The sequence below is a fragment of the Gouania willdenowi genome, chromosome 9 (genome assembly GCF_900634775.1).
Source record: "Gouania willdenowi chromosome 9, fGouWil2.1, whole genome shotgun sequence".
Lineage (NCBI taxonomy): Eukaryota > Metazoa > Chordata > Actinopteri > Blenniiformes > Gobiesocidae > Gouania > Gouania willdenowi.
The window spans coordinates 5437720-5465699 of record NC_041052.1 but is presented as its reverse complement, the minus strand read 5'-3'; the positions used below and the strand labels follow the sequence as shown (position 1 = coordinate 5465699).

General features: G+C 39.6%; 1 protein-coding gene across 1 annotated transcript; it reads left to right on the top strand.

Moving 5' to 3' along the window:
- Nucleotides 1–28: 28 nt before the first annotated feature.
- On the top strand, nucleotides 29–14617 carry LOC114470420 (myogenesis-regulating glycosidase-like). The gene is made up of 6 exons (XM_028458624.1): nucleotides 29–63; nucleotides 4339–4771; nucleotides 6125–6656; nucleotides 9243–10047; nucleotides 10159–10268; nucleotides 12837–14617. The coding sequence occupies exons 2-6, from the start codon at nucleotides 4491–4493 to the stop codon at nucleotides 13182–13184; spliced, it is 2076 nt and encodes a 691-aa protein (XP_028314425.1). The 5' UTR covers nucleotides 29–63; nucleotides 4339–4490; the 3' UTR covers nucleotides 13185–14617.
- The last annotated feature ends 13363 nt before the right edge of the window (nucleotides 14618–27980 follow it).

Genomic DNA, 27980 nt, shown 5'->3' with positions numbered 1-27980 from the left:
TGGCTGCTGCACCTGCGCAGTGCGTACAGACACAGTGAACACACCAAGGAGTCCCAGGCACAGGTAGGAGAACTCTGTTAATGTTTATATTAACGCTGATAAAAGGCTTCCATGTAATTTTAACCAGTCTCAACCGGTCACTGGGTATAGGAGCTGGTCAGAATCACTCTTAGTGGGACCAGTAACGTAGTTAGCGACAGCTAGTACACTGGTACAACCAGTCAGTAGCAGTGTCAGTAATGTCCCAGTGCAGCGTCAACAGCCCGCGCACAACTAATCGATAATCGATCAGTGCAGCAGTGGAAAACTGATCTGCTCTCTCTCCTCTGTCAGTCCGGGGAAAAACACTTTAAAGTCCTCTCCTGTTAGCAGTTTAATAAAGTTAAAGTTTATAATGTGGGTTAGACAAAGAGTTCATCAGTTAATAAGCCATTTGTAGTGATGGTGTAATGAAGCCTCGTGAGGTATCGAAGCTCTTCAGCCATTGGTTCGAGAAATGGGTCATTTGAAACCCCCTAGTGGTCAGGATTATAATCACAGACAGTTTCATCTTCACATCATGTTTGTGTCTGTTTGAGACTCTTGGGAATAACTATGAATTGTAGGGAGTTAACGATTCACTCAACTCCCGATATGATTCGATTCATGATGCTGGGTTCACGATACGATTCTCTTGATTTATTTTACAAAATGGGACTGTAGAGAAATAATGATTGAAAAATATTCCTTTATTTTTTTTGGAAAAAAAAAACTAGAAAATACTGTGCTATTTTCCTTTCATTTTTCATTGTCAAAAGAATCCCTTGATAAACTATTCAGAACAATGCAATTTAACTAAAAATAAATCTTGAATGAAATAAATAAATAAAGGAATAATACAAATGAAGAAGAAGCCTATTAATTTAAATTCTGGTTCTATAGTAAACAATGCAAAACGGCATAATAGTTATTTTTCTTTTCAAAAGTGCAACTGAAAATGTTTTTTGTGCCTTAACAATTGGACTTTAAAAAAGCCAGTCTGCATTGTATTTACATCAGATATTTGTTTGGACCATCAGAGGGCGCTGGTAACCCAGATTCTGCCCGTCGCCAACATTTTTGGATAGCACCCTCTGCTGTTTAAAAAAAGTACTGCGATTCAATTTTCAGATAATCGATATCAACCGTGATACCTATGAATCAATTTTTAACTGCCTTACGATTAATCGTTACATCCCTAATGAATTGCGAAAAATGTATGAATTATATAATTCTCTACATAACACGTGTCAAACCCTCTCTCTACCCCCATCTCCCCCACCCCACGTCCGCTTGTCGCCCCCACCCCCATGCTCTCTGTTGCTCTTTGTGCCTGGACGCCTGTCCCTAGTGTGTGTTTGTCCCAGTGTCCATGAACGCAGCATGGACCGTGTCTCTCCCCAGTGTTGGTGACGCAGCAGCGTGTTTGGGGACATGGCAGCGTGTGTAGTGTCTATGTCGGACCCTGATTCACAGGAAGAAGACTCAACAGGACGAGGACGTTTCCTCCTTTTGTATTTTCACTCGCACTCACACAGATGCGACCGGACGAAATTTTCACTCGCACACACTGAAAAAATAGTCGCATATGCAACCAATTTGGTCGCAGTCTCGAGCCCTGTTAACTCTAACCACTAACTCCAAAAAATGACAACACAGCTCCAAAGGTGCCATAATTTAGCTAACAACACTTAATGACATCCTTCATGACACCTTATTTATGCTAATGACAGGTGTCATGTCATAATAATGATAGCGTAATGTCTGCCTTATGTATAAAACTTCAAATAAAGTGTGACCAAAATATTTTTCAATGTATTTTTTGTGTGTAAATGTTCACAAAAGTAGTTCCAACAACATTTGTACCCTGTCATCCAACACTTCTTCCAGCCTTGTTCTCTGACCGCTAGGCCACCAGTCTGTGGTAACATGATGACATGTTGTTGTGTAATGTTATTTTTGTCACTTTAGGAAAGTGCTTGTTGAAATCACTTGTTAAACTAAGAAGAAGTCACTGAAAATGCATGTGTAACTTGGACAATGATGTACAGAAGAGGGGAGATTTTATCCATACTCAAGCTCTCTCATCACTGTCCAAAATCTTACAACTATCTCTCTCTCTCTCTCTCTCTCTCTCTCTCTCTCTCTCTCTCTCTCTCTCTCTCTCTCTCTCATTCTAAAGTACTTTTTAAAAATCTATCTAGACTCTGGCATCCAATCTTTATAAAACTACGGCTGGGTGATATGGACCAAAACTCATATTTCAATACTTTTTCTCAATAAAGTCTGACCATGAAGACAATTTTGGGTTAAATTTGCTGATGCAAAATGCCACACAGGCACATTTATTAACAAACAGCTACACAATATGTGCCACTTTTGGTTTTTTCTCTTGAATCTAAAATTTCGGATTATGTAATTTAGTTGTTATTGGATTCATTAAGGTTATTTATCAGGTTTTTCTAATTAAAAAAAATCAGTTGTAGAATATTCTTATGTTGGAGGTTAGAATGTACTGTCTGTAACCCATTGATTAATAATATATGAGTTCGTTTTTTTCATTCTACACATCAAAGTAATAAAAGCATGCATGATGCATGCTGATATTTTCTCGTATCAGAAGAATCTTGAATGACTAGAAAAGAAACCTGTAGTTGTCTTGGATCGCAGTATTATTTACTCAACAGAGTTTTTAACCAGAGGATGGATGTAATTGAGTCATGGTGACATGATGTCTGCCATTTCTATGATCATAGGCTGTCTTCACCGTTTCATTGGTTCTCTTGGCATTGTGCGTGAGCAGCTACCTGCCATTTAGTAGATAATATAACATCTGAACTGTAGCGCTCAGCACAACTGCATATTTCATCTCTGGAAATAGCCACGTTCAACTACTGAGGAAAAACACCCATCGCTGTAATATACAGTCACACACAGATCAAGTGCACGTCCACGCTTTGTATCTTTATTTGTATGTGATGTTGACAGTGTTTACAACAGGGATGGAGAAGACCAATTTGTTTCTCACACTGATTAGGGGTGTAAAAAAAATTTAAGTTTTCAGGGCCCCCCATCACAACAAAATTTAAACAAAATGGGTGAAAAAAAGTAAAACTTAACTTTTCATCTTAAAAACTGATAAAAAAATAATGTAAAATGTGCAATCACATATTTTAGAAGAGTCATAATAATGTTAGACTGCATAGAGAAAAAAAAAGGTTTGTGAACCACACGGTTAAGCAATGATCCAATCAAATTTATGGAAACATCAAAACATTTACATTTTCATTGTATTTTATTCTAACTTTAGGTGAATTGTAACTGATTGTATTAAATGGGAATATATTATAAAATTGTCTTAAATTGATGGATTTTCTCTGAATAGAATAGAATCACAGCAGACTGTGATATCAGTGAAGAATCGATCTCGTATCGTCATTAAATTGGTGATTTACACTGGCACTTCGGTCTCAAAATATTCTGAAATTTTTACGAATTGTTCCTTAATTAATCAATAGGCACAGTGTAAATTTGTAGGTTGATCGCATTAACACTTTTTGAGATATGGTCAATTTAGTGAGGGGGGGGGGTGTCGATTTTTGTGTGTTCTTATTTTTTTTCCATTTTTAACTTCCAATATCTCAGGAATTACATCACATAGGAAACTGAAATGTGGTACAGTAATACAGCTCCACCTACTTTCTCAGAATATACCAAAATATCTGCTATACATTCTATATGGTGGACATGCCAACACCTCAAAATTGAGATAAACCTTGTCGGGTTTTGGGTCTGGAACATGTTTGGGGCTTCAGTAAACCGCTTAGCATATGCCTCAGCTCCCTGTAATTTCATCAGTTTAGAGCTATAAACATAGACTGTTCCCATCACTAATGATTAGTCACATACTGTATATGCATTGGATATTCGGTGACAGTCACTTGAAATCTAAAAAAAATGTTTTTTACTATTTTCATTGGCCAATAACTGTATGTGGGAATGTAAGAAAAAATCTGATCTCCGTTTTAATTTATAGTATAAAGATGACTCTTTCTTGGGATATAAAACTATTTTTTTTCATGAAAATTTTCATTTTTATTTCGGACCCCAACTTTTTGTTGAGGCTATTGTAGCTTCCCTCTGTGTCTTATAATCATTTGTTGTTTATTTGTTAAAGCATATATTTATTATGAACAAATTTCTCTTTTTCTCATTTGTTGAAATGAAATGAAAACCTGACATTTGTCTGTTGATATTTCTGCACGTTTAAACGTGTATGTCACATATTCACTTCCAATAAAAGTTTGTTTGTTTTTACAGGTTCTGCCAAATCCCTGAGCTTCCTGTCATGGAGCTGCTAGTAACCATTAGCGTATAGACAGACATCAGACTAACCTCAGGTTAACCACAGCTAGTCCCTCCTCTTTAAAACCAACTGGTAACTCCTCCTACTTTAGTCCACGTTTACCAGCATGTATCAGATGGTGCCGGCTGCCCCCGGGGGGGAGCAGCATATGATGGGAGGACTCGGTGGTTCTCCACTCAAAAAGAAACTGGGACACGAAGGGCGCCCCCTAGTGTTAGCCAGTCTGCTGGGCTTCCTGCTGGTGCTGGCCGCCGTGTTCTCCTGGTGCTTCTACACTGTGTCTCTGCGTAAAGCCCAGCTGCTGAAAACTGAGCTGTTGGACCTGAACAAGGACGGTTTCATCATCCGTAACCAGGCAGGAGCCGTCGTCTTTACCATGGCCTTCAGGTAATTTTATTATTTAACATTATTTTAATAAAGGTCAGGTGCAAATTACAGAATCACACACTTGTATACAAAGTGTTAATGTAAAAACAATATATTACATAATAATACAAATATATTTAATATAATATAATATGATATATAACATTAATCAAGGGAATATAGTATTTTTCAAATAAGTTTGAAATATTTTTTTCTATTACAGTATTACAAAGCTGCAATAAATAATACATTGGAAAATAACATGTATTTAAAACAAAAACAATTTAATTTTTTTTGACTCTCTTTTATTTGTGTGTTGAGTAAGGGTGTATGAAAATATTGATTTGGCGATATATCATGATATTTCACCACGCATTTATCACATCGATCCAAAAAAATGTTCAAATTGATATTTTTAATCATGTTTTTGATTGAAATTAAACATTTAATTGCGCTAATATATGCATAGCACGTAAACACCCAATCACTAGGTGTCAGTGAACCACATCAGACCTTGTTAAACTACCTCAACCTCAATGCATTTTAGCTGGAAATTGATCGCACTTTATTTTCATAAAACATACTGGACACTTTTATAGATGGATGTGGTTACTTTTAAAAAAAAAAAAAAAAAAAAAAGAACTTAACAGAATCAGAATCTTATGTAGAAGAAAAGTTTAACTTTTTTGAAAAATGTACTGGTAATTTGACAGTTTCATAAACATACCACTTGTTTTTGATATTAGTACTTGAATTAGTTGGTTAGTATTTACTTGTTCTTGCAAGTATAAAAAAATAAATAAATCTTGTTTCATACCATTTTGTACTTGTAAAGGTGGTATTTGTAATTATTTATATGGCAATATCTGTCGTATTGTTTAGTATCGGGATATATTGGGACCTTTTTTAGTCACCTTAAATATATATACAGTATATAATGCATGTTGCAGTTTTTTGGAAAGATTCCTTTTTAAAGCTTTTTATATGTGAAATGTGTCATGTGTATCTATATATATGTGGCCTTTACAGCATTTTGTCCTCTGTTTATAGCACTTACACTCCGTCACAAAGGAAGTTCCTAATGGAAAAATAAAGTTAATTGAATTGAACTGAATATATCGTATTGTGAATTGTATCGTATTGTCAGATTCATGGCAATGCACTCCCCTAATAAAGAAAAATAAATATATATATATATATATTAAGAAATGATGAAAAAGACAAGGTAAGTGCTTTTAAAAAAAAAAAAACAATTCTATCTCAAATAAATGATCTGTGTTGATAGGCTGAGCTTCACTTACAAACTTTTTGTCTGCAATAATAACAATAAATAACATCTAATTTGTATGTCCTTTCCCCTAAATGTTTTATTAGGTCTGGTACTCTGGATCTGGACTCCTGCTCTAAGGAAGGAAGTATTCTGAGCTGCACTCGCTCAGAGTCTGGAAAGCTCAACTTTTTTATTCAGACGGTCCGACCCAAGGACACAGTAATGTGTTACCGTGTTCGCTGGGAGGAGTTACAGAACAAGGACATGGTGGAACACGCTATGGCCTCCTTTGACTCCCACTGGTATGGAGGGGCCGAGATGGCAAAACCACACTGGCCCATTAGGATCCAGGGGGAGGAAGAACCGCGGCCCTTCATCACCAGTGACGTCTACTCCAACAGAAATGCCTTTGGTGGGATTTTAGAGAGTTATTGGCTGTCTTCCAATGCGACTGCGATCAAGATCAATGACACGGTGCCTTTTCATCTGGGCTGGTCAGAGAGGAATAGGACACTGAGGTTCCAGGCTCGCTACCAGAACTCTCCCTTTAGACCTCCAGACGGTGCCCAGGCTTTTCCAGAACTCAGCTACAGAGTGTGCATTGGGTCTGATGTCACCTCTATTCACAAGTACATGGTGAGTAGAAACTGTGTCCTATTTCATTTTTCATTAGACAATCAACATAAAAAATAAATTACATTAACAATTTGTATTTTTATTCAGTATTCAGATTAAAAGATTCATGTGACATTAATACTCAGTTCTTAGTGGGAGTGTCTAGATATCTAGATAAGCAGAGGACAAACATGCTTTCACTGTTGCACGTATTATTATTCCTCACCACGAAGTGTGGACGGTTTGAGCTCCGTCCGTCCGTCTGAGTTAAATGGGACAGCTTTTCTCAGAAACTGTTTAAGATAGAATAACCAAATTCGGTGTGTAGCTTCAGGGTATCAATACCTTGATGGAGTTTGAAAATGAGAAGCGCGCAATTATTTTTTCCGGAGTTATTGCCCTTGTTCCATTTTCACTCTGTTCGAGGTATCTTAAAGGGGACATATCATGTTTTTAAATCCTTCCTTTTTACATATAAATCATACAGTTGTGGTCTATATAAAGCGGAACTGCAATGCTTGGGTCTGAATTCCTCATTATTATAGCTCCACAGGCCCCTTTTCTACCCCTTTTCTGATGTGCTTCTGAGAGCAACTCGTTTTGGTGCGGTCTCTTTAAATGCAAATGAGACACTCCATACCCCGCCCCCTCTTCAGGTGACACTCGGTTCAACTCCACCCTGCTCGGCCATTTTTGTAGTTTGTTTGAAGAGATACGGCTATGTAGCGGCGCATAAACTTTTTATTCAGAGGTTATTTACAAAATGTCAACAACAGAAGACTTGTCCATCCAGCCTTACATGTTCGAGCCAGAGTCGGACCCGGCGGAGCGAGATGAAAATGAAGATGATGAACCTGCAGAACCCTAACAAGTGAGCTAACACAAGCACCGAGCTAACGCTAGCACCAAGCTAACGTCACGAAATGCATTTTAATACAGTCTTTTCAAAGACAAAAACGGCAAAATGAAATGACTAATGAAAACTTTAGACTTAAATTAAACCACGTAGGCCATATCATCAAGGATCTAAAACGAGCACACAGCGCTAACATATGAAGTCTGAAGACGGTGCAACTGCTAATGCTAACAAAACAATGACAGGGACGTCTTATCATCACACTTTTTAGCGTTATTTACAGCTTACCAAAGTGCTCTGTTCGTCATCTCCAAAGATAGAAGGAATTGAACCCTCAATCAGACAAAGTCTTTCGGCAAATCCTTCTTTATACTGGCGGAGGTTGCAGAAGCAGTCATCCTTGAAGTGCTTCGCGCACACAAAAATGACCTTACCCACAGATATGGGTACATTTCCGTGAAAAATAAAACTCAACCAGGCACTTTGGAAAAGGTTCTGATGCTGGGAGACGGTGTAATGAAGCGTGTGGGTTACTACATCCAGCAACTGAACATTTTGACTTATCCTCTCGTAACGTCTGCATCCTGGAGCTTGGACTACAAAATAAAAGCGAGAAATAAAAATGGCGGATTGCTCGAAGTGTTGGACCTGGAGTCGATGTCCTAATTTGGCAGTTCCGCTGCAAATACTGTGATGTAATAGTTCAAAAAACATAATAGAGAATAGAAAAATCGAAACAGATTGAAAAATATGACCAAAACAGAATATAAAGATATCTACGGAGCACCTGAAGAGACTAATTTGATTTGATATACAACAAAATGCATTTAAGGGCTAAAAAAGTGGATTTAGCATGATATGTCCCCTTTAAAAGGAGACAGCTTTTCTTAGAAACCGTTTAAGATAGGATAACCAAATTTGGCGTGTGGCTTTAGGATATCAATTCCTTGATGGAGTTCGAAAAGTAGATGTGCGCATATATGTTTCCGAAAGGTATTGCCCCTGTGCCGTGTTTTTACTCTGTTCGAGGTATCTTCAAAGGGGACAGCTTTTTTTACAAACCGTTAAGGATAATTAGTAATTTTATATTCTGATGTGATAATATTTTATGTATACATGTAAGTTCTTAGATTTAGGACATTTAGGAAAAGGTTGTGAGTTACGTATATTGACAAACAATCTGGCGGGGGATTTTGATGGCTGTCTTCTTGTTGTGATTGGTCATGATTGATTGATTGATTAATGAATTCATTAATTAATTTGATTGGGACAATGCATGTTAATGGACATACATCAATAAAAATACATAAATGTAAACACGCCAGATTGTAGCCAGTGGCTAATTTCCATTTGTTGCCCCAATTGTGGCCGGGGTCACAGGCTAGGTTACAAGGGGCTGGGGTCACATGGGGATATATACGAAATAAGACAGTAAACCATATACAAATACCAAAAGTTCATAATGCCACACACAAGTTTAATTCATTTCATACATACAAAAAACACATTCACAAACCAGACACTACTCACTATTAGAGTTTACTCAAATTCATAAATTATAAAACTGGTTTTAAATATCAGGGTTGTCAAAGTATTATTATTTTGTTTCAGTGGCCAAATATGGATCAGTTGGGTCACAAGTGGTTGGCACATTATAGGCGGAGGAAATGAGTGAAATTTTCCGGTTGTATATTTTTTCTGTTAAACTGTTGTTTTTAGTCGGTATCTCTGGTTTCATCTGTTGTGTTCAGGTGCGTCGTTACTTTCCGAAGCCCAAAAAAGTTCCGTCGACAGAGGTCTTTAAACACCCCATTTGGTCGACGTGGGCGCTGCACAAGACGGCAATCACTCAGGAGAAGCTGCTGCGCTACGCCTCTGACATCACCAGACACGCCTTCTCCTGCTCACACCTGGAGCTGGACGACCGCTACACCTCCGACTACGGGGAGTTTGACTTTGACCCCCAGAAGTTTCCCAATGCGAGCGGAATGTTTAACCAACTGCGAGCAGAAGGGTTTGAGGTGTCTCTTTGGACGCATCCTTTCATCAACTACGACTCCATAAACTTTGGCATAGCGGTGGAGAAGGAGCTGTTTGTCCGTGAGCCCAGCGGGGAGTTGCCCGCGCTGGTTCGCTGGAGAAACGGGATCGGAGGCATCTTGGACTTCACCAACCCATCAGCTCGGGACTGGTTCTCCTCACAGCTCCGCACGCTGAAGAATCGCTACAACGTGGCTTCCTTTAAGTTCGACGCAGGAGAAACGAGCCACCTGCCCCGTCAGTTCAGCACTCTGGTGCCGCTGTCCGACCCGTCCACATTCAGCCATCGCTACACGGAGATGGCCGTTCCGTTCAGTGAGCGTGCCGAGCTCCAAGTGGGACACCAGAGTCAGAACATCTCCTGCTTTTTCACCATCATCGACAGAGACTCAGTGTGGGGTCACGAGCTCGGACTTAAGTCCATCATCCCCACTATTCTGACCATCAGCGTCCTGGGCTACCAGTTTGTTCTTCCTGATGTGATCGGAGGGAACGCTTACCCTAACCGCACTGAAGGTATTTCACACTCCTGCAGAGTATTCTCCTCACCTATAAACACGTCCTGATTTTTTTATCTGGTTTTCGTCCCCTGTTCTTGTGGTTTGTGTTACTTCATTTAAAACAAAGGTGGTAAAGATGGGCTTCCAGACAGAGAGCTGTACATCCGATGGTTGGAGCTTTCTGCTTTTATGCCAGTCATGAAGTTCTCCATACCACCTTGGGCTTATGACGATGAGGTGAGCTCATTAAAACACCACCTATACTGTATGTGCGTAATTAGTGCTTTATGCTTAAAATCAGGTTTATCACAGGAATGCAACGGTACAGTTTTCCCACGGTTCGGTATCTTAATATAAAACTACTCAGACTCGCAAAGGCAATATTGCATTATTAAAATAATTTAAAGCATATAGATATAATCAGATGAAATATTAAGTTTAGTACTAACACTACAACTACAAATACAATTAAATGTGACCATGACAAAGTGCAGCATTCATTCAAAATACTTGAACAAACCTTTTAACAACCTGCACACTTGAAGGCAGTACTTGCCTAGGCCTCTTGTTATGAATAATACAAAATGTTAACATCAATGTAAAGTACAGCATCCAAATTAATCGAACAAGAGGGCATAAAAGGGGGGGTATCATGTTTTTTTTTTTTCAGGCACATAGTATCATTCTATACTATACTCATAACTATGCTACCCAAATTTATTTGGGAAAAAGCAGCAAATAAAAAAAAAACTGAAAAGAAATTTCCCTCTCTAGCACATAGTTCATGATGCTTCGATTTCGCCTCTGTCTCTTTAAGATACACGCCCCCTTCAGTACTCATACAAACATGGATGTTGTTTACTTCTGTTTTTCTTGGTTTCTTGGCTACTTTCTACATTTTTGAATGGTTAAGAAAGTGAGGAATGCTAACGTACGGTCAGAAGAGAAATGATCTCACACTGTCACTGACTCACACACACACACGCGCGCGTACCCATGCTGCTGCTGCTGGCATGCAAAGCGCTGATTGGCTCCTAGGCGGCATGAGCAGCGCATGGCACTGAGCCTGAACAATGTCTCTGCTCCTGAGGGGATCACACAGCATGCGCGGCTACACAAAGTTTTTAAAAGGTTTTGTGACGGGAAACGTACCAAAAATTCTGTTGGTTGCCGTTGTGCATTGAACTGAACAGGGCGTATTGAACGGTTCGGTAAAATACCGAATATTGTTGCATCCTTAATAAGTACTCACATTTTCTGTTTGAAAATTTTCTGAATTTCATTTCAAAGTTTAACCATTTTACTTCTGTTTTAAACTTCCCATAATCATACTAAACATGCTAAATAGGGTTAAAAGTTTGTAGGTTTTACAGTAAAAACAGTTTGATACTGTTTGTATAACACTTAATCACTGTAAAGATGTAAATCAGGAAAAAACAGTAATTTTTCTTTTTTCTTTCTTTAAAGACTACATTTAATGTCTCTGTTTTCAGTCTTTTCTTAAAGGTCCTATATCATGCTATTTTTCACCCATCTCCATTTGTTCTAAGAACCTCAACAACATAGTATTTGAGGTTTATTTTCCCAAAGTTGCCTGTTTTCCAGTGTTTTATCCCTCTGAAAAGTGACATTCTGAGCAGTTCTAAAAACACCTGTTTGGTGCCTGCTTATGCATATTCTTGAGTAGGCGTGTCTATAGACGCTGACTTCATGCCTCGCAGTCTCGCGCTAGCAAGGGAGATCAGTGATCACCAAAGTGATTTTATTGTGCTATCCACACTCTGTTGTTATTGTTTTCAGCCAAAACACTGCACATTACAGTAAAACAAATGGCTATTCAGGCGACTGTTGTGTTTGTGAGTGCTTCAGGCTGTGTGTTTCTGTTTATCACATCAGCAGCAGCAGTGGATTAATTTCGCTGCTTCGCTCACCGGGGCTGCTAAGTCACTTTATTCTCCTCCTCAACTCTATTAACTACAGGAATAGTGCAATTAAGGTGATGATCATTTGTTTTGTCCAACCGTTGTGTTGCATTGTGTCACAAACATGTCAGATCAAGTCGAATGTGGCAGGTGCAACCACAGGGTGGCACACTTTCCCCATGGGTGGTGTTATAAAAGGGAAGTGGTCACCAGTCAGGAAGTGCCAGTTTCCCATGGATTGCCAGTGTGTTCTGTGCACACACACTGGATGTGTCGAGGCCAGAAGTACTATGGCCTTAAACCTGCTGTCCTCATTGAGGGAGGAGAGGCTGTTGCTGTGAGGGACCTTCTGATGTTGGTTCGAGGACCTGTTAAAAGTGGGAACTGGGCATGTGGCACTTCCTGGAGGGGGCGGTTCATACTTCAGTGACGTCAATAAAGTCAGACTGCTCATTTTTCAGAGGAGGGTAGAGCAGAAGCTCATAGAGCAGGATTAGTGAGGATTTCTCAGAGATGCAGGAAGGAAGCCCAATAATACTTTTGGGGTGTTTTTGATAAGGAATTATCATTGTAGTTTCGTATTTACACAGCCAAACAAATTGGCTAAGTGGCCGAGTCACGCAGCCAATTAATCAAATTAATTTATAAAGCACTTTATTACGAAGTTCAATACAAACCAATTATAGGAGCATATTATTACACAATAAAAACAGTAAGAAACTAAAACGGGGCAGAAAACCCAATAAAAACATACCATTTGCTTGAGCTCGTCATGTGTCAAAGACAGTCTATTTACGATAGAACCGAATAAACAGCAACAATAAATGAATATCTATTGACCTTCTGTTCTGCTGTATCGTACACTTGGTTTCTTTGTCTGCAGGTAGTGGAGATCGCGCAGAAATTCACAGAGCTTCATAAAACCCTCGTAGCCCCACGGGTCCTTAAACTGGCCAGTGAGGTTCTGGACACAGGAGACCCAATCATCAGACCGTTGTGGTGGATCGCCAACGATGACGAGGCCGCCTACAAGATCGACTCCCAGTTCCTGATTGGGGATGACTTGATGGTGGCCCCGGTGTTGGAGCCAGGAAAGCAGGAGAGGGACATCTACCTGCCGGCAGGTCGATGGAAAAACGACAAGGGGAAGTACTACGACAAATGCCCCACCCACCTCACCGACTACCCTGTGGACCTGGATGAGGTAGCAGTCTTTACATGGGTTCCCTGAGGAAATCCATCTATTATTGATTTATAAACTCTCACAAAGGTGTTGGATGCACATTTTCATTAGCACTTGTGCCAAGAATAAGCAATGGGTTTCTGTGTTTTAAAGGGAAACTTACTGTGGCTTCGCTGCTTGAGCAGCATGTGATTAATAACAGGACTTAGACTTCTGCCTTTAGAATGTAGTCCTCCACCCTCGTTTCACCCTTAAATTGCCTTTATACGTCCTCATCCTCATGTGCCTTCAGTCTCAACATTACATAACCACAGCGCTGGAGCTCCATTGTTCGAGGTCAGACCACTGTTGACTACAAATTTTTGTCCTAGTTTTCGTCTACTACATTTATTTCAGTGACAAAGTCAGGAAAATCACCTCAGTTGACATGTAAATGAGAGAAACTTGACCAATGAATGATCAATAAAGGGTAAGGTCAAATGAAAGAAGTTTATCTTTTGCTAATACAAATACAACCCGTCAGTATAAGTACCAAGAAACGGTCTCTTTGAACAGAAATACATGCGTTTTTAACTCACTCAGTGCCATTGACGAGATAACTCGTCATTTGCATTTTTTCATGGAGATTACTAGAATATACCTTGGCGGAGGTCCCTCATCAATATCTAAACTGAAAGTTTAGATATTGACAGAAAATGGCGCTACGAGAGATGATGTCGATGTTCCCACCAGCGCACAGCAGCGCACACCCGATCAGAGCATGTGTGGAACTTTAGTCGACTATTGAAGAGTGTAACGATGAAAAAAACGGGGCAAGCAGTGACACACTGCATGTCCGGGAGGAGTTGGAAGTTGCGTGTTTGCAGACTGATGGTAGAGAAACTTGGAGGAACGCCAAAATACTGTAAGAAATCCATTCAACTCTGACCCAGATAGCAAAATAATAATAATTTCATCAAAAAATTCTGATGAAAGGTAGAGGCTTCATTATTTCATAATCTGGTGTCAGATTTTAGATAGTCATAGTACAAAATATTCTGTGGGTCTTTAAAATTCAGTCAAAATGCTCAAAAACGGCTGGCACTGAGGGGGTTGAAATTCTGAAAATGGCTGGCACTGAATCAGTTAAAGAGATCCTACACTCTTTTTACAAACTTGGCCTAAAATCTTTGAAATGTTCTTAATTAGAAGATCTTATGTCTATCAAAATGCATTATTATTATGCACCATATTCATTTTATTGCCTTTTAAAAATGGGACTACTTTACACTTTAAGAACCTGTGTTCCCCCATCTTGAAATCACGTGACTGATGACGTCACATGGCGCCATTGTCTGTAAACAGCCCATTTGTTTCCAGCAATATTATTTTTTGTTTTCTTTTTGAATAGTATTTTAAGGTTTTATTTATTCAGACAACTTTTCCTCAGGAAATCCACTTTGATCTCCTGACATGTTTTGACTGACAACTTTAGTTTTCGCTTTGATGTTTCCTTGACTTCCGCATAATAATTCTAGCAAGAATAATGATTTAAATAATGTGACAAAAAGAATCTTACTGGAATTATTACAGTGAAGTTACGGAAACATCAAAGTGATCAGCTGACGCCTTTGACAAAGACTGCGGTTGACAGTTGAAACATGTCAGGAGATCAAAGTGGATTTCAAACCTTAACATATTAAACAGCCCATTATTTTGCCCCGCGCACTGTTTAAGTCATTAATTGCCAAAGACGACTTTTGGATTAGTAACGTTGACTGCCAAAGATGTCTAAAAATGTTAATTGTGTTTTTCGGCTGGGGTTGCTAGGAGATGGTGTGAAGAAGCTCTCCTGTGAATGTTGAGCTTGTACCATGATGTAGTGACCAACTGATGCCATGTAGGTGGCAGCAGCGCACCTTTGGATGAGAGATCTCTCGTGATGGGCAGAGCTCAGAGGGAGAGGAAAGGAATTTATGAGACAGAAAATGGCACGACAAGAGTTGATGCTGAAGCTCCCAGCAGCTTACAGCAGCGCACACTCGACCAAAGCATGTGTGGAACTAAGTGGACTATTGAGTGTCGTGATGGTGAGAGAAAACGATAAAGTGGGGCAATCGGTGACACTCGGTATGTCTGGGAGGAGGAGGAAGCAAAATAATAATAATGTTGCCATCAAAAGCCCGGTCACAGTGTTGTTTTTGTAGTTTTATGGTAGGAAACTAATGTTGAGGTATCACTAAAGCAAAAAAAAATTGCCTCAAAGTCACAAATTTTTCAGAAAAAGATGGGTTTTTTTCAGCTTTTTGTCACAAATTGGTGATTTGTGTGAAACTTGCCTCTATTCAACTGCTGATTACAGAAGAACCAAACAAGCTAGAAACAAAATTATTTTTTCTGATGAAACTAGAGAGTCTAATCTTTCAGAATCTGGTTTCATATTTCAGATAGTACAAAATATTTGGTGGGCCTTAAAAGATCAGTGAAAATCACCTGGCAATATGGGGTTGGCTGCTCTAAAAAGGGCTGGCAGTGAATGAGTTAAGGAAGAGTAAAGGCCCCTTAGGAGAGCTCTTCTTCTCTGCTTCATTGTTTACTACCAAACCACAGAGTTGGATCTGTCACCCCCTGTGAATATTAAGAGCAACCAAAAGCAGCACAAGTTGTCATTTTCGCCTAAAAAAGCTGCTACATGATCTAAAAAGCAGGCTGAATGTTTAACTCTATTAGGAAATACTGGGACGTTTACAGGCAGTGGGGCTGTGTGACATCAATCACGTGATTTCAAGATGGTGGAACACAGGCTCTCATTTTTAAAAGGCAATAAAATGAATATGGTGCATAATAATGCCTTTTTTTAGGCATGGATCTTCTAATAAGTACATTTCAAAGGTTTTAGACAAAATTTGTAAAAACAGTGGCGGATCCCTTTAAATTACAGCAACTTTCTCTGTAGTTATGACTTCTTCGCCTGTTCAGTGTGAATGTGAACAAGATCTCAAATTTAGTTAACCAATAAAAGTGAAACTATAATGTTCAAATGGGACAAAATCCAATCAGAACTACTTTAGAAGAAAGTCATTTAGTTAATTATTACTCAAATATTCCTGACAACTAAGTTTTGACTAGTTGCTGTCAAAGTTAACACTGGGTGAGACTTGTAAAATATTAAAGCATCTTTCTTGACCTGAAATTATTTATGCTAACATACAGTGACAACCTCATGCAGTTCATATTATTAATCACCTTTTGTTTTTTGGGTGTTTTATTGCATGTAAATGTATTTTTATTAAGGTAGAGACGTTAAATTATGTGTTTGTGAACTCGTAGTGCCAAAAACTTCTCCTTTATGCCATTGTAAAGCTCAGGGTGCATTTTGAAAAAAGGAAAATCTTGGGTTTTTTTCTCAGTAAAACTCTTTAATATGCCATTATTGTTGGTTTGCCTTTAGAATCTGATCGTTGATCCCCAAAGTTGCCTAATTTGAATATTGCCGTCCATGTTTGTCATGTGATTCTTGTAGCCTTATTTACTAGGTCAGCATGACCTCTGTCCATGGTGCCAAAACATAATCCCCCCCCAACTGAATGCCAATGACAAAGCTTCTTCATAGTAGAAGATAAACATTGAATTTTAGAGATTTTTATTGTCAGTTACCAGTAAATTAATATTTAATGGCCAACAATGCCATTCAGCCATTTTTTGTTGGTTTAATTAAATTATTTTTAACTTTATATTATCATCAGCATCATGAATATATTGTAATCACTCCTATTCAAAGAGAATAAAATACACTTAAAGTGTAAGTACACCCACAGGTTTTTGCTGATCTGCCACAAGAGGGAAATTCAAAAAAGGCCATGATTATAGGCGTGGCTCCTAGAGCAGTTAAGACACACCCAGTCACAGCAACCCCGCCCCCACGGCCAGCTGCACAGTTCCACATGGAGCTGTCAATTAATGCTCACTAAGGGCTGTGAGAGGAGGAAACCTGGTCCCTCCTCCCATCTTTTATAGGAGGGGTGGGGCCAACAGTGACCGTTAGTGATGTCACTGATCCAAAAAGATGTTGGTGCTCTATCAGAAATTTGGACCTCATTATCTGATGTATTTACTGTAGATCCTGGACGAGCCCCCAACTGTTCTCACCCAACAGCAAAAATCATTCACTCTGACATTTTACAACTAAAAATGCAAAATGTAAATTATTTGACTAAAATGTGAAGAGTGGGACTATGATCAATAAACTACATCACTTCATACCTAATCATATATGTATTCAGCATAAAAAAAAGTGGTTTTAGGGTGTATTTACACTTTAATGCAAAATGTGAAAAACAGCTGTGCAAAAAAAAAAGAAACTGCAATAAATGTGCAATAATTATTATTATTTTTATTTTATTTTTTGCCATGAAGCCAGTGTTGGTTTTTTAGGGGGGAAAAGTCCAATGGCAAGAGGTGAAATTACACTCCTTGAACATGATGCACTTTAAATAAAAAACAACACAAGTCACATACAGGTACAAACATTGTCCTATGGCAAAACAAATGTCCTCTTGTTCTTTGTGGAATGGCATATATTATCGTGTAGTGCAAAACTCAGTTTTGTTAGAGCCCGATATGTAGCAACGGCCTGAAATGTAGCGAGACTCGAATTGTTATAAAAAGAAAATTGATAAAACCTGAAATGATTAACTGGTCAATAATGTAACAAGATGCTGAGCTCAATATGTAAAAACGTTTTGTGTTATTACACATATTGAGAACCTTGACATATATATATATATGTATATATATATATATATATATATATATATATATATATATATATATATATATATATATATATATATATATATAATGCGGGTCATTGTTACATATTGGGCTCTGACAAGCCTAAACCTGGCAGGACAATTGATGTGCAATAAAATAATTTACAACAATAATGCAGTAAGCCTCAAAGGTAGCCAAATAATAAAAGTGGCTGTTCATGCTTTAATGCACAGCTAAGAATCTGTAAACATTTGTGGAGAACAGAAGTGAAGAGGAAGTGGGAGGGAAATAACTCTTCAACCACAACGCGCTGCAAAGGTTCCTCAAAATCATTGTGTGATAAAACACTTCTTTTTTTGTTTTTGTTTTAATGCTCACATTGATTGTTTCATGCATCGTAGCTAAGAATTTCCATTGTTGGCATAACAAAAAGCGTTTTCCCTGAATGCTTTTGCACTGGTGGTGATTGTTTGCATGAGAGGAAAGCAGAGCACACTCCTGTTTAACGTGTTTCAATCCCACACTGTATAGTTATACTTAGGGCTGGGCGATATGGACCAAAACTCATATCTCAATATTTTTTGTCAAAATGGTGATAATTTTAATTCAAATAGTCTTACCAGAAAGACAATTTTGGGTCAAATTTACTGATGGAAAAATGCCACACAGGCACATTTATTAACAAACAGTTGCGCAAAATGTGCCACTTTTGACTTTTTCTCCAATAAAGGACAGCACGTGTGAGTGAGTTCTGTAGTGTAGAAGGTCTGGGTTAGAACACACAGAAATCCGTCTAACTGTGCTTTTTAATGCTGTTCTGAAAAGTAGTGAAATCAGCGACAACTAAAACAAGTATTTTGAAACAAAATAAGCTATAATATATATATCGATAGAGGCCAGTGTTTCCCAAACCCCTGAGCCTTTATTTCTTTTCACAAATACTCCTTAGCTCATGTTATACATTATTTATTTGTGTCTGCAGGCTCCTCTGAACTCTTTCCTCTGTCTCGTCCAACATTAACCTTGAATTTAGGCCTTTTTATTCATTTATTTATGATGTTTTGCTTGTTTTAGAATTTGAACTTCACCTTTTGGTGTATTTTAAAGAGTTGTGCCACAAATGATTATTGATGGATGAGAAAAAAAATGTGTGCATGTCAAAAAAAAATATATATATATATATAATGTTAAAAAATAAGCTGACAAATGTTTGTGTGTACCTCCTGAGGGGTGTTCTAGTAGCCCTAGTTTGGGAACCACTGATATAGGAAATATAGTAATTTTCTATATCGCCACAATAGAAAACACGATACTGTATATCTTGAATCTTGATCTATCGCCCAGCCCTAGTTGTACTCTATAAATAAGCACTATAATGTTTATAAAGCTGTAATATATTGTCATTTTTCTTCTGGGTTGATTTTGCTGTCAAATGATTAGGATAACTTTCACTTACATTTGGAGAAAAAAAAAAAGAATGTACTAATGATTTTAATGCACAATTGTCAACGACAAACGTCTGTACTGTAAATGAAATGATTGAAAGGTAATAATTCATAGTGTGTAACTGTGCGTAACTTACTTAATGCTTCACAATAGGAATGATCATCGTTTTTGGGTAATATGCTAAGTTTTAATTTATTCAGACAACTGTTTTTTAGGAAATTTACTTTGATCTCCTGCCAGTCTTCTTCAGAGGTGTCTGCTGTTCGCTTTGATTTTTTTTTAACTTCTCCATAATAATTCCAGCAAGTTATTTCAAAAAGACGATAAAAAGAACTTGCTGGAATTATTACGCGGAAGTTAAGGAAACATCAAAGCGATCAGCAGACGCCTCTGAAGAAGACTGACATTTGACAGTTGAAACATGTCAGGAGATCAAAGTAAATTTCCTGAAAAACAGTTGTCTGAATAAATTAAACCTTGACATATTATCCATAAGGAAGATAGATTTTAATTCCTGTAATTATGGTTTTGGGGTACAGTATTAGAAAGATTTGGTTCAAAGACTGAATGAATAAAAATGTTGTACTCATGGAAAGTTTATCTGATTATTTTCACTTTGATAAACAGACATTGATGACATCACAAAGCATCAAACATTTTTTATTATTTACTTTTTTTGTTTGTTTTGAAAACAAAGCCATTATAAACCAATGCACAGCTGGAAATGTTAATATGTTAGACATATTCACTTTTTATTTATTTATCTATTATGTTTCTTTCCAAAAGGGGATACAAATTGAATATTCTGAAGTCCTATAAAGGGAGCCTCAGAGAAACAAAGCCATAATGGCTGAAGAAACCAGCAGCATCATCTTGACACTGGGACCAGTGGTAGCAGCATCGTTGCACAGATTACCCTCGCAGCATTTTATGGCGCCCACACATGCAACGCTGTTCTGGCAGCCCTTTGTCACCAGGTTGTATCCTGTAAGGCATGGAGGGAAAAAACGACAAAATTAAATTACACATCTACCTTATTCCTAGAATCTCAACAGAATCCAATCAAATTTTAAAAAAAATCATGTTGACATACTTTTAAATGTGCACTGAATCTATAGGTTTCTTTTGTAACCCAGGTTCTATGAGTAGTATGAGTGAGATGTCTCATTATGGGATGTCGCCTCTGCTACATTTCTCAGAATACAGTGGGGTGGAAGTAGCTCCAGTGGTATCTGTCATTGTGTCCTTGGGCAAGACACTTTACCCACATTGCCTAGTATGAATGTCGTGTGTGAGTGAGTGTTGGTGGCAGTCGGAGGGGCCGATGGCGTGCTATGGCAGCCTCGCCTCTGTCAGTCTGCCCCAGGGCAGCTGTGGCTACAATAGTAGCTTGCCAGCACTAAGTGTGGAGTGAACGAATAATGCCTTAGTTCTGTAAAGTACTTTCAGTGTCTATGATAAAGTGCTATATAAAATCCAATGCATTATTATTATTATTATTATTATTATTATTTCACTTTGCCAATCCTGATTGGCTGGTGAAGTACATCAGTTCGATGGCAGAACCTCCCGCCTCCTATAAAAAGGGGATGAACAGGTGCGCGTCATTCTTAGTAAGCAAACCTCCTCATTCGAGAAAGAAGGGCAGTCTGGTGAGACATCTCAATCATATCACTCATAGAATTGGGGTTACAAAAGTAATCTATAGTTCTATTTCATAATATTTTGTGAGATGTCTCACCATGTGATATGGAAACTCCCATGGTACAGACATGCTTACCGAGCGTCACTAGCCCAGGGGGTAGGAATCTGTTTACATCAGGACAGTACGATGGGCGGATACGTCCAGCATGTAAATGCGGACAAACGTTAGGGGCGAGGCCCAGCTCGCCGCCACACAAATGTCCTGGACAGACACTCCCCTGAACAAGGCCCAGGATGTGGCAAGTCCCCGAGTTGAGTGTGCACGCAGACCTTGACACAAGTAAGCAAAAGCATAAGCCTCCACCACCCAGTGTGACAGGCGTTGCTTAGAGACAGGCTTCACCTTACGGGGGTTGTCCCAGGAGACGAACAGCTGATCGCTCCTCCTGAGGCCCCTTATCCTGTCCGTGTAAGTGCGGATCGCACGAACCGGACTCAACAAATGAGGCCGCTGCTCACCCTGTGAGGCAGAAAAGGCCAGCAGGTCAGTGGAAGAACATGAACCCACAACCTTCAGCACAAAGGCTGGGTTGGGTCTCAGAATGGTTCTCGCATCACCTGGGGAAAGCTAAGCGCACGGCGGGAGAACCGAGAGCACATTAATGTCACTGACGCTTTTGGCTAAAGCCAGAGCCAGCAACAAAACAGCTTTAAGGGAGGCGAACTTCAGGTCAGTCTCACCCATCAGTTAAAACGGGGGTCTCTTAAGACCCTCCAGAACCACCGATCTGGACCAGAACTCTCTGTGCGCCATGACGCATGCGATTGAGCACAAGTGAGGCCACCCACAGCTGGAATTCCCTCATGTGTAGGCTGCCTAGACGATCACGAGGATGGCCGAAGCCATAAACCCGAGTAACCAAAGACATAACCTGAATCGAACAGAGCTTCTCTGTCAGAACAGAGCAAGATACGCTCTGAATGACCTCACCCGCTCCGATGACAGGTGTGCGATGAAAGGCACAAAGCACAGGGACAGGCCCAGGAAGACTATTTCCTGGGAGGGGGATAACACGCTTTTCTCCGCGTTCACCATGAATCCGAGATCGGACAGGTGATGCAGCAGGATCGTCCAGATATGTGGCCAAGCGAATGTCCCACCTACTTAGTGGGGCAATCGCGGCATCCGCGCAGTGCACAAAGACCCTCGGGCTCAGAGAAAGGCCGAACGGGAGTGCGCAGTATTTGTAACATATCCCCTGGAAAGCAAACCGTAGGCACTTTCTGTGAGGAGGATATATTGGGATGTGGAAATACGTGTCCTTGAGGTCAACAAATGCAAACCAGTCGCTCTGACGCACCACACGCAGAAGGGAAAAATGCGTGAGCATCCTGAAAGTGTGTTTCCTGAGGCCGCTGTTCAGGGCTCGTGAATCCAGGATAGGACGAATCCCGGTCCCCCCTCGTTTGGGGACCAGAAAGTACCTGGAATAAAATCCCCCCGGGGAGCGACCACTGAGATCACTCTTTTGTGCAACAGAGAGGTGATCTCCTCCTGTAACACACAGGCCGAACCTCCTCGGGCCCGGGAGTGTATTATGCCTGCGAAACTGGGAGGGACAGATGCAAACTGCAGTCTATATCTCTTCGATAGCATCCGTAATACCCAGGGCGGGTTTGCGAGTGCCTTTCATCTGTCTATCCTCAGGGAAAGAGAGGTCAGGCACTCCGGAGCCCTAACTGTGAGAGGCGCCGTCTGCGGTGCGGTGGCGCCCTTTCCCAGAGGCAGGCTGCATGCAGCCAGAGAGTCCGAGAGCAGCGATATAGTGCCTTCTGCCAGAGGGTGTCCGCATAGTGGCTCACCCCCGTACTGCAGAGCCACTTGGCGATGGCGGGCCACACGCGAAGGGGGAATCTATCCGCGGCGCGGTGGAGCCCCCTGCCGGTGGCCGGTCGTTTGACCCCAGAGGGACTACTCCCACAGTGGAGGAGCCCCCTGTCGGCGGGAAGCGCCATACCCCCAGGAGCAAAAATGCTCTGCTTGTTCTGGGGGACAGAGTAACCACGGGAGGAGCGCCGTCTCCGACTGGAAGGGGGCCAAAGCCTTGAGAGGAGTTGTTATCATCCTGCTTATTGTGGCAGGCAACTCTTTCACATTTAGGGTTTCCTCTGGCTTTTGGCCTAGAGGCGTGAGCGATGAGCACATCGCTCTGTTTTTGACATGTGTGGATGCGTGGTTGTGGACATGCAGGAAGGGGCAACTGCAAAACGTCCTGTGGAACCTGTCCGTCTCTCCCGGTCATCAGAGGGCCAAGCCTGGGCAGAGGGGAGAGCAGGGTATGAAACGTGCGTGAAAGCAGAACAGCTGGAGCCGACGAATGAGGAACAGTCAGCTTTAGCCTTGGGGCAAGAGAGGAAAGCGGTCAGGACCATCTTTTTTTTCTCCGTTCCTGCGTGCGCTGAGATTGCTGCACCAGGGCAGCGACAGCAGGGGCCGGGGACTTCCCAGGCCAGGCAGGCGGGCCTCACTGAGGTTTCGGAGGCGGGGCGGAGGGTCTGGGTGCTTTGAACAGCGGACCCTGGATAGGAAGCTGCGGGGCCGTTCGCCGACGTACAGACGTAGACGTGGGCAGAGGCTTCCTAGGGAGGCATAGGCACATAGTCTGTAGTGAGCAGGCTTGGGTACGGAGGCCCACGTCCATCACTTTGGGCATCTTCTCCACCATTGCTGGGTCCTGGGACAAAGCAAAATTCTCACAAAGTTCAGCCTGGTAGGCGAAGAGGAGGGAGAGGACATTCATGGCCCTGACCAAGAGGGCAGCGGCCGCATAGGTCCTGTGGGACAGGTCTTACTGGAGACGGTCCGGTTTTGACGGCAACATGGGTCTCCGTGGAGACACAGCAGGCTGGCGTGGGAGCAGGTGCGCCGCAACGAGCGGTTCCACCTGCGGCCTCCTGAGCAGTCCATGGGTCTCCATGGCCTCTCAGTCGAGGACGGAGGAGCCTGCAACTGGAGCCCTCCCGGTGAACGGGCAGGTCTGCCAAGGATGAGCCACTTCCTCGAGCAGCTCGGTAAAAAAGAGTAGAGTTTGTCTCGGAACGCTTCTGGAGAGAAGAAACTTATTTCCCTCGTAGCGGGACCTGGTGTTTTCAAGGCAACGGCAAGCCATGGGATGGCACCATTTTTGGTAAATTTTAACCCATTTTATTTCTGATTAAACTTCCTGGATATCAGTGGATATTATCCATATAAATAAATAAATGTGTTATCATAGATTCATAAAACAATGGACCATCAATTTTGACTTTTTGGATGGGCCCCAAAAGCTCTCCCTTTTATTCCTTCTTATAGATGGCCCTCTGTCCAAATGAATGTTTTTCACTGTTCATGTCTGTGTTCAACCACCTTCATGTACAGTGGGGGTACCTGGTGTCTGGAACCTTTTGTGGGGGGTCCGGGGTGAAAAAAAAATTGAAAACCACTGGTCTAAAAGTAGGGAACAACTTAACTTACCTCCGATATTCATCGAAAAGCAGCGGTTGAAGATGACAGGACAGGATTTGGTGTCAATGCAGGACTCAGAATGAGTAGCTATGCACGAGTAGCATCTCAGTGCACCTGCTGGACTCACAGATAGACAGATAGATATAAGACAACCATGGGTCAAACTGGTTGAATGTCTTTAAAATGACTTTTTGCATAGATTGTGCTTCACTAGAAGACGCTGATGGCTGTGGTTTGATGGGTTTCATATCCTTAATTTTTAAAATGCTGAGTTATGTTTGGAGACAATCAGAACCTTAACTTTCAAAACTACTGGTAAATATCATCAGCTTGAAAAAATGTTGATAATTAACCTTTATGTATGACAGGAACAGGGGTGGCAAAAGTATTCAGTAGTGAAGTAAAAGTATGGAGACTTGAATAAAAAAATGACTCTGGTAAAAGTAAAAGCATTGAAGTTGCTTCTTTACTTGAAAATTTAAAAAAAAAAAAAAAAAAATTATTATTCAATAGCTATTCAATAATAAGACAGGATTTTTAAACCAGAAAATTCCATATTTTTTTGTTTTAAGAACTTGTAGAAAACTGGTACATGGAAACAAGTTAAATCTGTCACTTTTTATGTCGTGGCGTCATCTTCAAAGGTCTTAAAAGTAACGAGCTCATTTTTTAAACGTAAGGAGTAGAAAGTACAGATGTTTAAAAAAGTAAGCAGTGAAAGTAAAAAGTAGCCAAAAAATAAATACTCAAGTAAGGAACAGATACCGTACCAGAAAAAACAAGACAGGGGTGTCAAACAAAATTTGAATTTTGAAACTGTAAAATCACGGAGAAAAGCTGATAGTTACACTTCCGTTCTTTGCAAATCTGAAGAATAGAAACTTACTGTACCTGTTGTTTATTCTAAGAAAGAAGATTAAAATATGAGAAAGTGAAAAAACTTTGAAGATTTTTGTTTATATTTTGATCTTATCAAACATTTAATGTTGAAATAATAGAGAAAGTGCAAAACAGTTATTTTTATTGATTATATCCATTGTAGATCTTAAAGTCTGACATTTGACACAACAAAATCATAGAATAAAGCTGTTTGTTACACTTTCGTTCTTTGCAGATCTGAAGAATAGAAACTTGCCTGTTGCTTATTCTAACAAAGTAGATTAAAATGTAATCTAACCATATTTGACAGCTTTTAAGAATGAAAATATTAATTGCCCTAGAATGCATTTAAAGATCTTACCTGCAGACAGACTCATAATGAGGATTAGGACTCCATAAAGCTTCATCATGAACTTCTACCATCAAATAGCTCAGACAAACTGAGGAAAAAGGGAGTGAGGCAGATTCAGAGTCTGTTTTCACAACTTGATCATTTGCATTTCCTGCAAAGCTTTTCCCCTCCTGAGTTCTTGGAATAGAGCCATATGTGGAGTGGGGGGGGGGGGAATGCTTTTGGATGATTTTATTCTTTCCTACCTGTTGTTTAACTTGATTTACAACTGACAGCAAGTCTCTCCCTCCATGTTAAGGTGTGTCTCCCATATTAAAGCACATGTATCCAGTGATGTATGATATATCATGTAGATTATAGAACATAATAAATAATAACACTGCTTAATTTGAGCAACTTTACTCTCTCATTCTTTAAGAGGTTGCTTGAGAAAACTCTTTAGAAACGTATGTTACAGAAATGAGTAATAATAAATATTAGTAATATTGTTAGATTGGTACATTTGTTTTCATTCCTTATTTGAGAAGCGGAACTGGAGATTTTTTATTTATTATTATTATTTTAATTTTTAAAAAAATTTCTGCCCCCACTCCACTGCAGTCCAATGTTGACATTGACGTTGTTTATTAATAAAAGCAAGCTTACCACTAAATCAAATGTAAATAAGTCCTTTGTTTGAGGAAATAATAGGTTTTAATTGTCTGCTCATTCATTCTCCGTTTTTTTTTTTTACTTTTTTGCCCCCCCCATTGATCAAAAGTTTTCATTAGAGTTTTCCCAAATTCATTAAAAAAATTTTTTTTTTCTAATATAATTTACATAATATTCAAATATTTAAAGTGCCAAAAACACAGTGACTAGGAAATTACATTAAAAAAATGGTGATTTGACCCTCCTGCTTCCCATAGCAGCTCAGAGCTTTGTTTGTTTACATCATGGCGGACACAACGGGCACTCCATAGTCTCATAAATCTGATGTTTGTAGTGATGCAGAGAAAACAAGCGACTGGAATAGAGAATGAGCAAACCCCGCGCTCAGTGTGAACTTATTTATTTATTTATCTTTTTTTTTCAAGTAGGGACAGTACATATGAATGAACATTCAAATAAATGTAAATATGCCAGATTATAGCCAACGGCTAATTTCCATCTGTTGTCCCTCGACAGGCTGATGTAATAAAATGTCACACTTAACAATGAGACATGGCGAGACACAAAACAATATACAAAAGGATTACATACAGGACAAAGAACATAGGGATCATAAAATACAGTAACTTTTCATTTAAATGGAACACTGGGATCAGAACTACACTCTCACGAGAATAGACAGGATGCTGTAGGTGAAGAAAAGCAGTTCACTTCCACACACTCGTCATTATCATAATAATTTATGTAAAGTGCCACTGTGCATTGCAAATAGCCCTGAATTGCCTTTTAATCAAAAAATAAATAATAAAAGTATATATATATATATATATATATATATATATATATATTTAAAGTGCAACAGTGCATTTGTCTGGATATAAAGCAGTGGATTGAGCGGTTGTTGTGGTAATCTTTTTTATATATTATTATTATTTTAATTTTTTAATTTTTTTCTGCCCCCACTCCACTGCTGTCCAATGTTGACATTGACGTTGTTTATTAATAAAAGCAAGCTTACCACTAAATCAAATGTAAATAAGTCCTTTGTTTGAGGAAATAATAGGTTTTAATTGTCTGCTCATTCATTCTCCATTTTTTTTTTTAACTTTTTTTTTATGTGTACGTGACAAACATCTGTACTGTAAATGAAGGTAATAATTCATAGTGTGTAACTGTGTGTAAGCTACTTTTTTATTCAGACTGTCAACTGTCAGTCTTCTTCAGAGGTGTCTGCTGATCGCATTGATTTTTCCTTAACTTCTCCATAATAATTCCAGCAAGTTGTTTCAAAAAGACGATAAAAAGAACTTGCTGGAATTATTACGCGGAAGTTAAGGAAACATCAAAGCGATCAGCAGACGCCTCTGAAGAAGACTGACATTTGACAGTTGAAACATGTCAGGAGATCAAAGTAAATTTCCTGAAAAACAGTTGTCTGAATAAATTAAACCTTGACATATTATCCATAAGGAAGATAGATTTAAATTGCTGTAATTATGGGTTTGGGGTACAGTATTAGAAAGATTTGGTTCAACCCTGAATGAATAAAAATGTTGTACTCCTGGAAAGTTTATCTGATTATTTTCACTTTGATAAACAGACACTGATGACATCA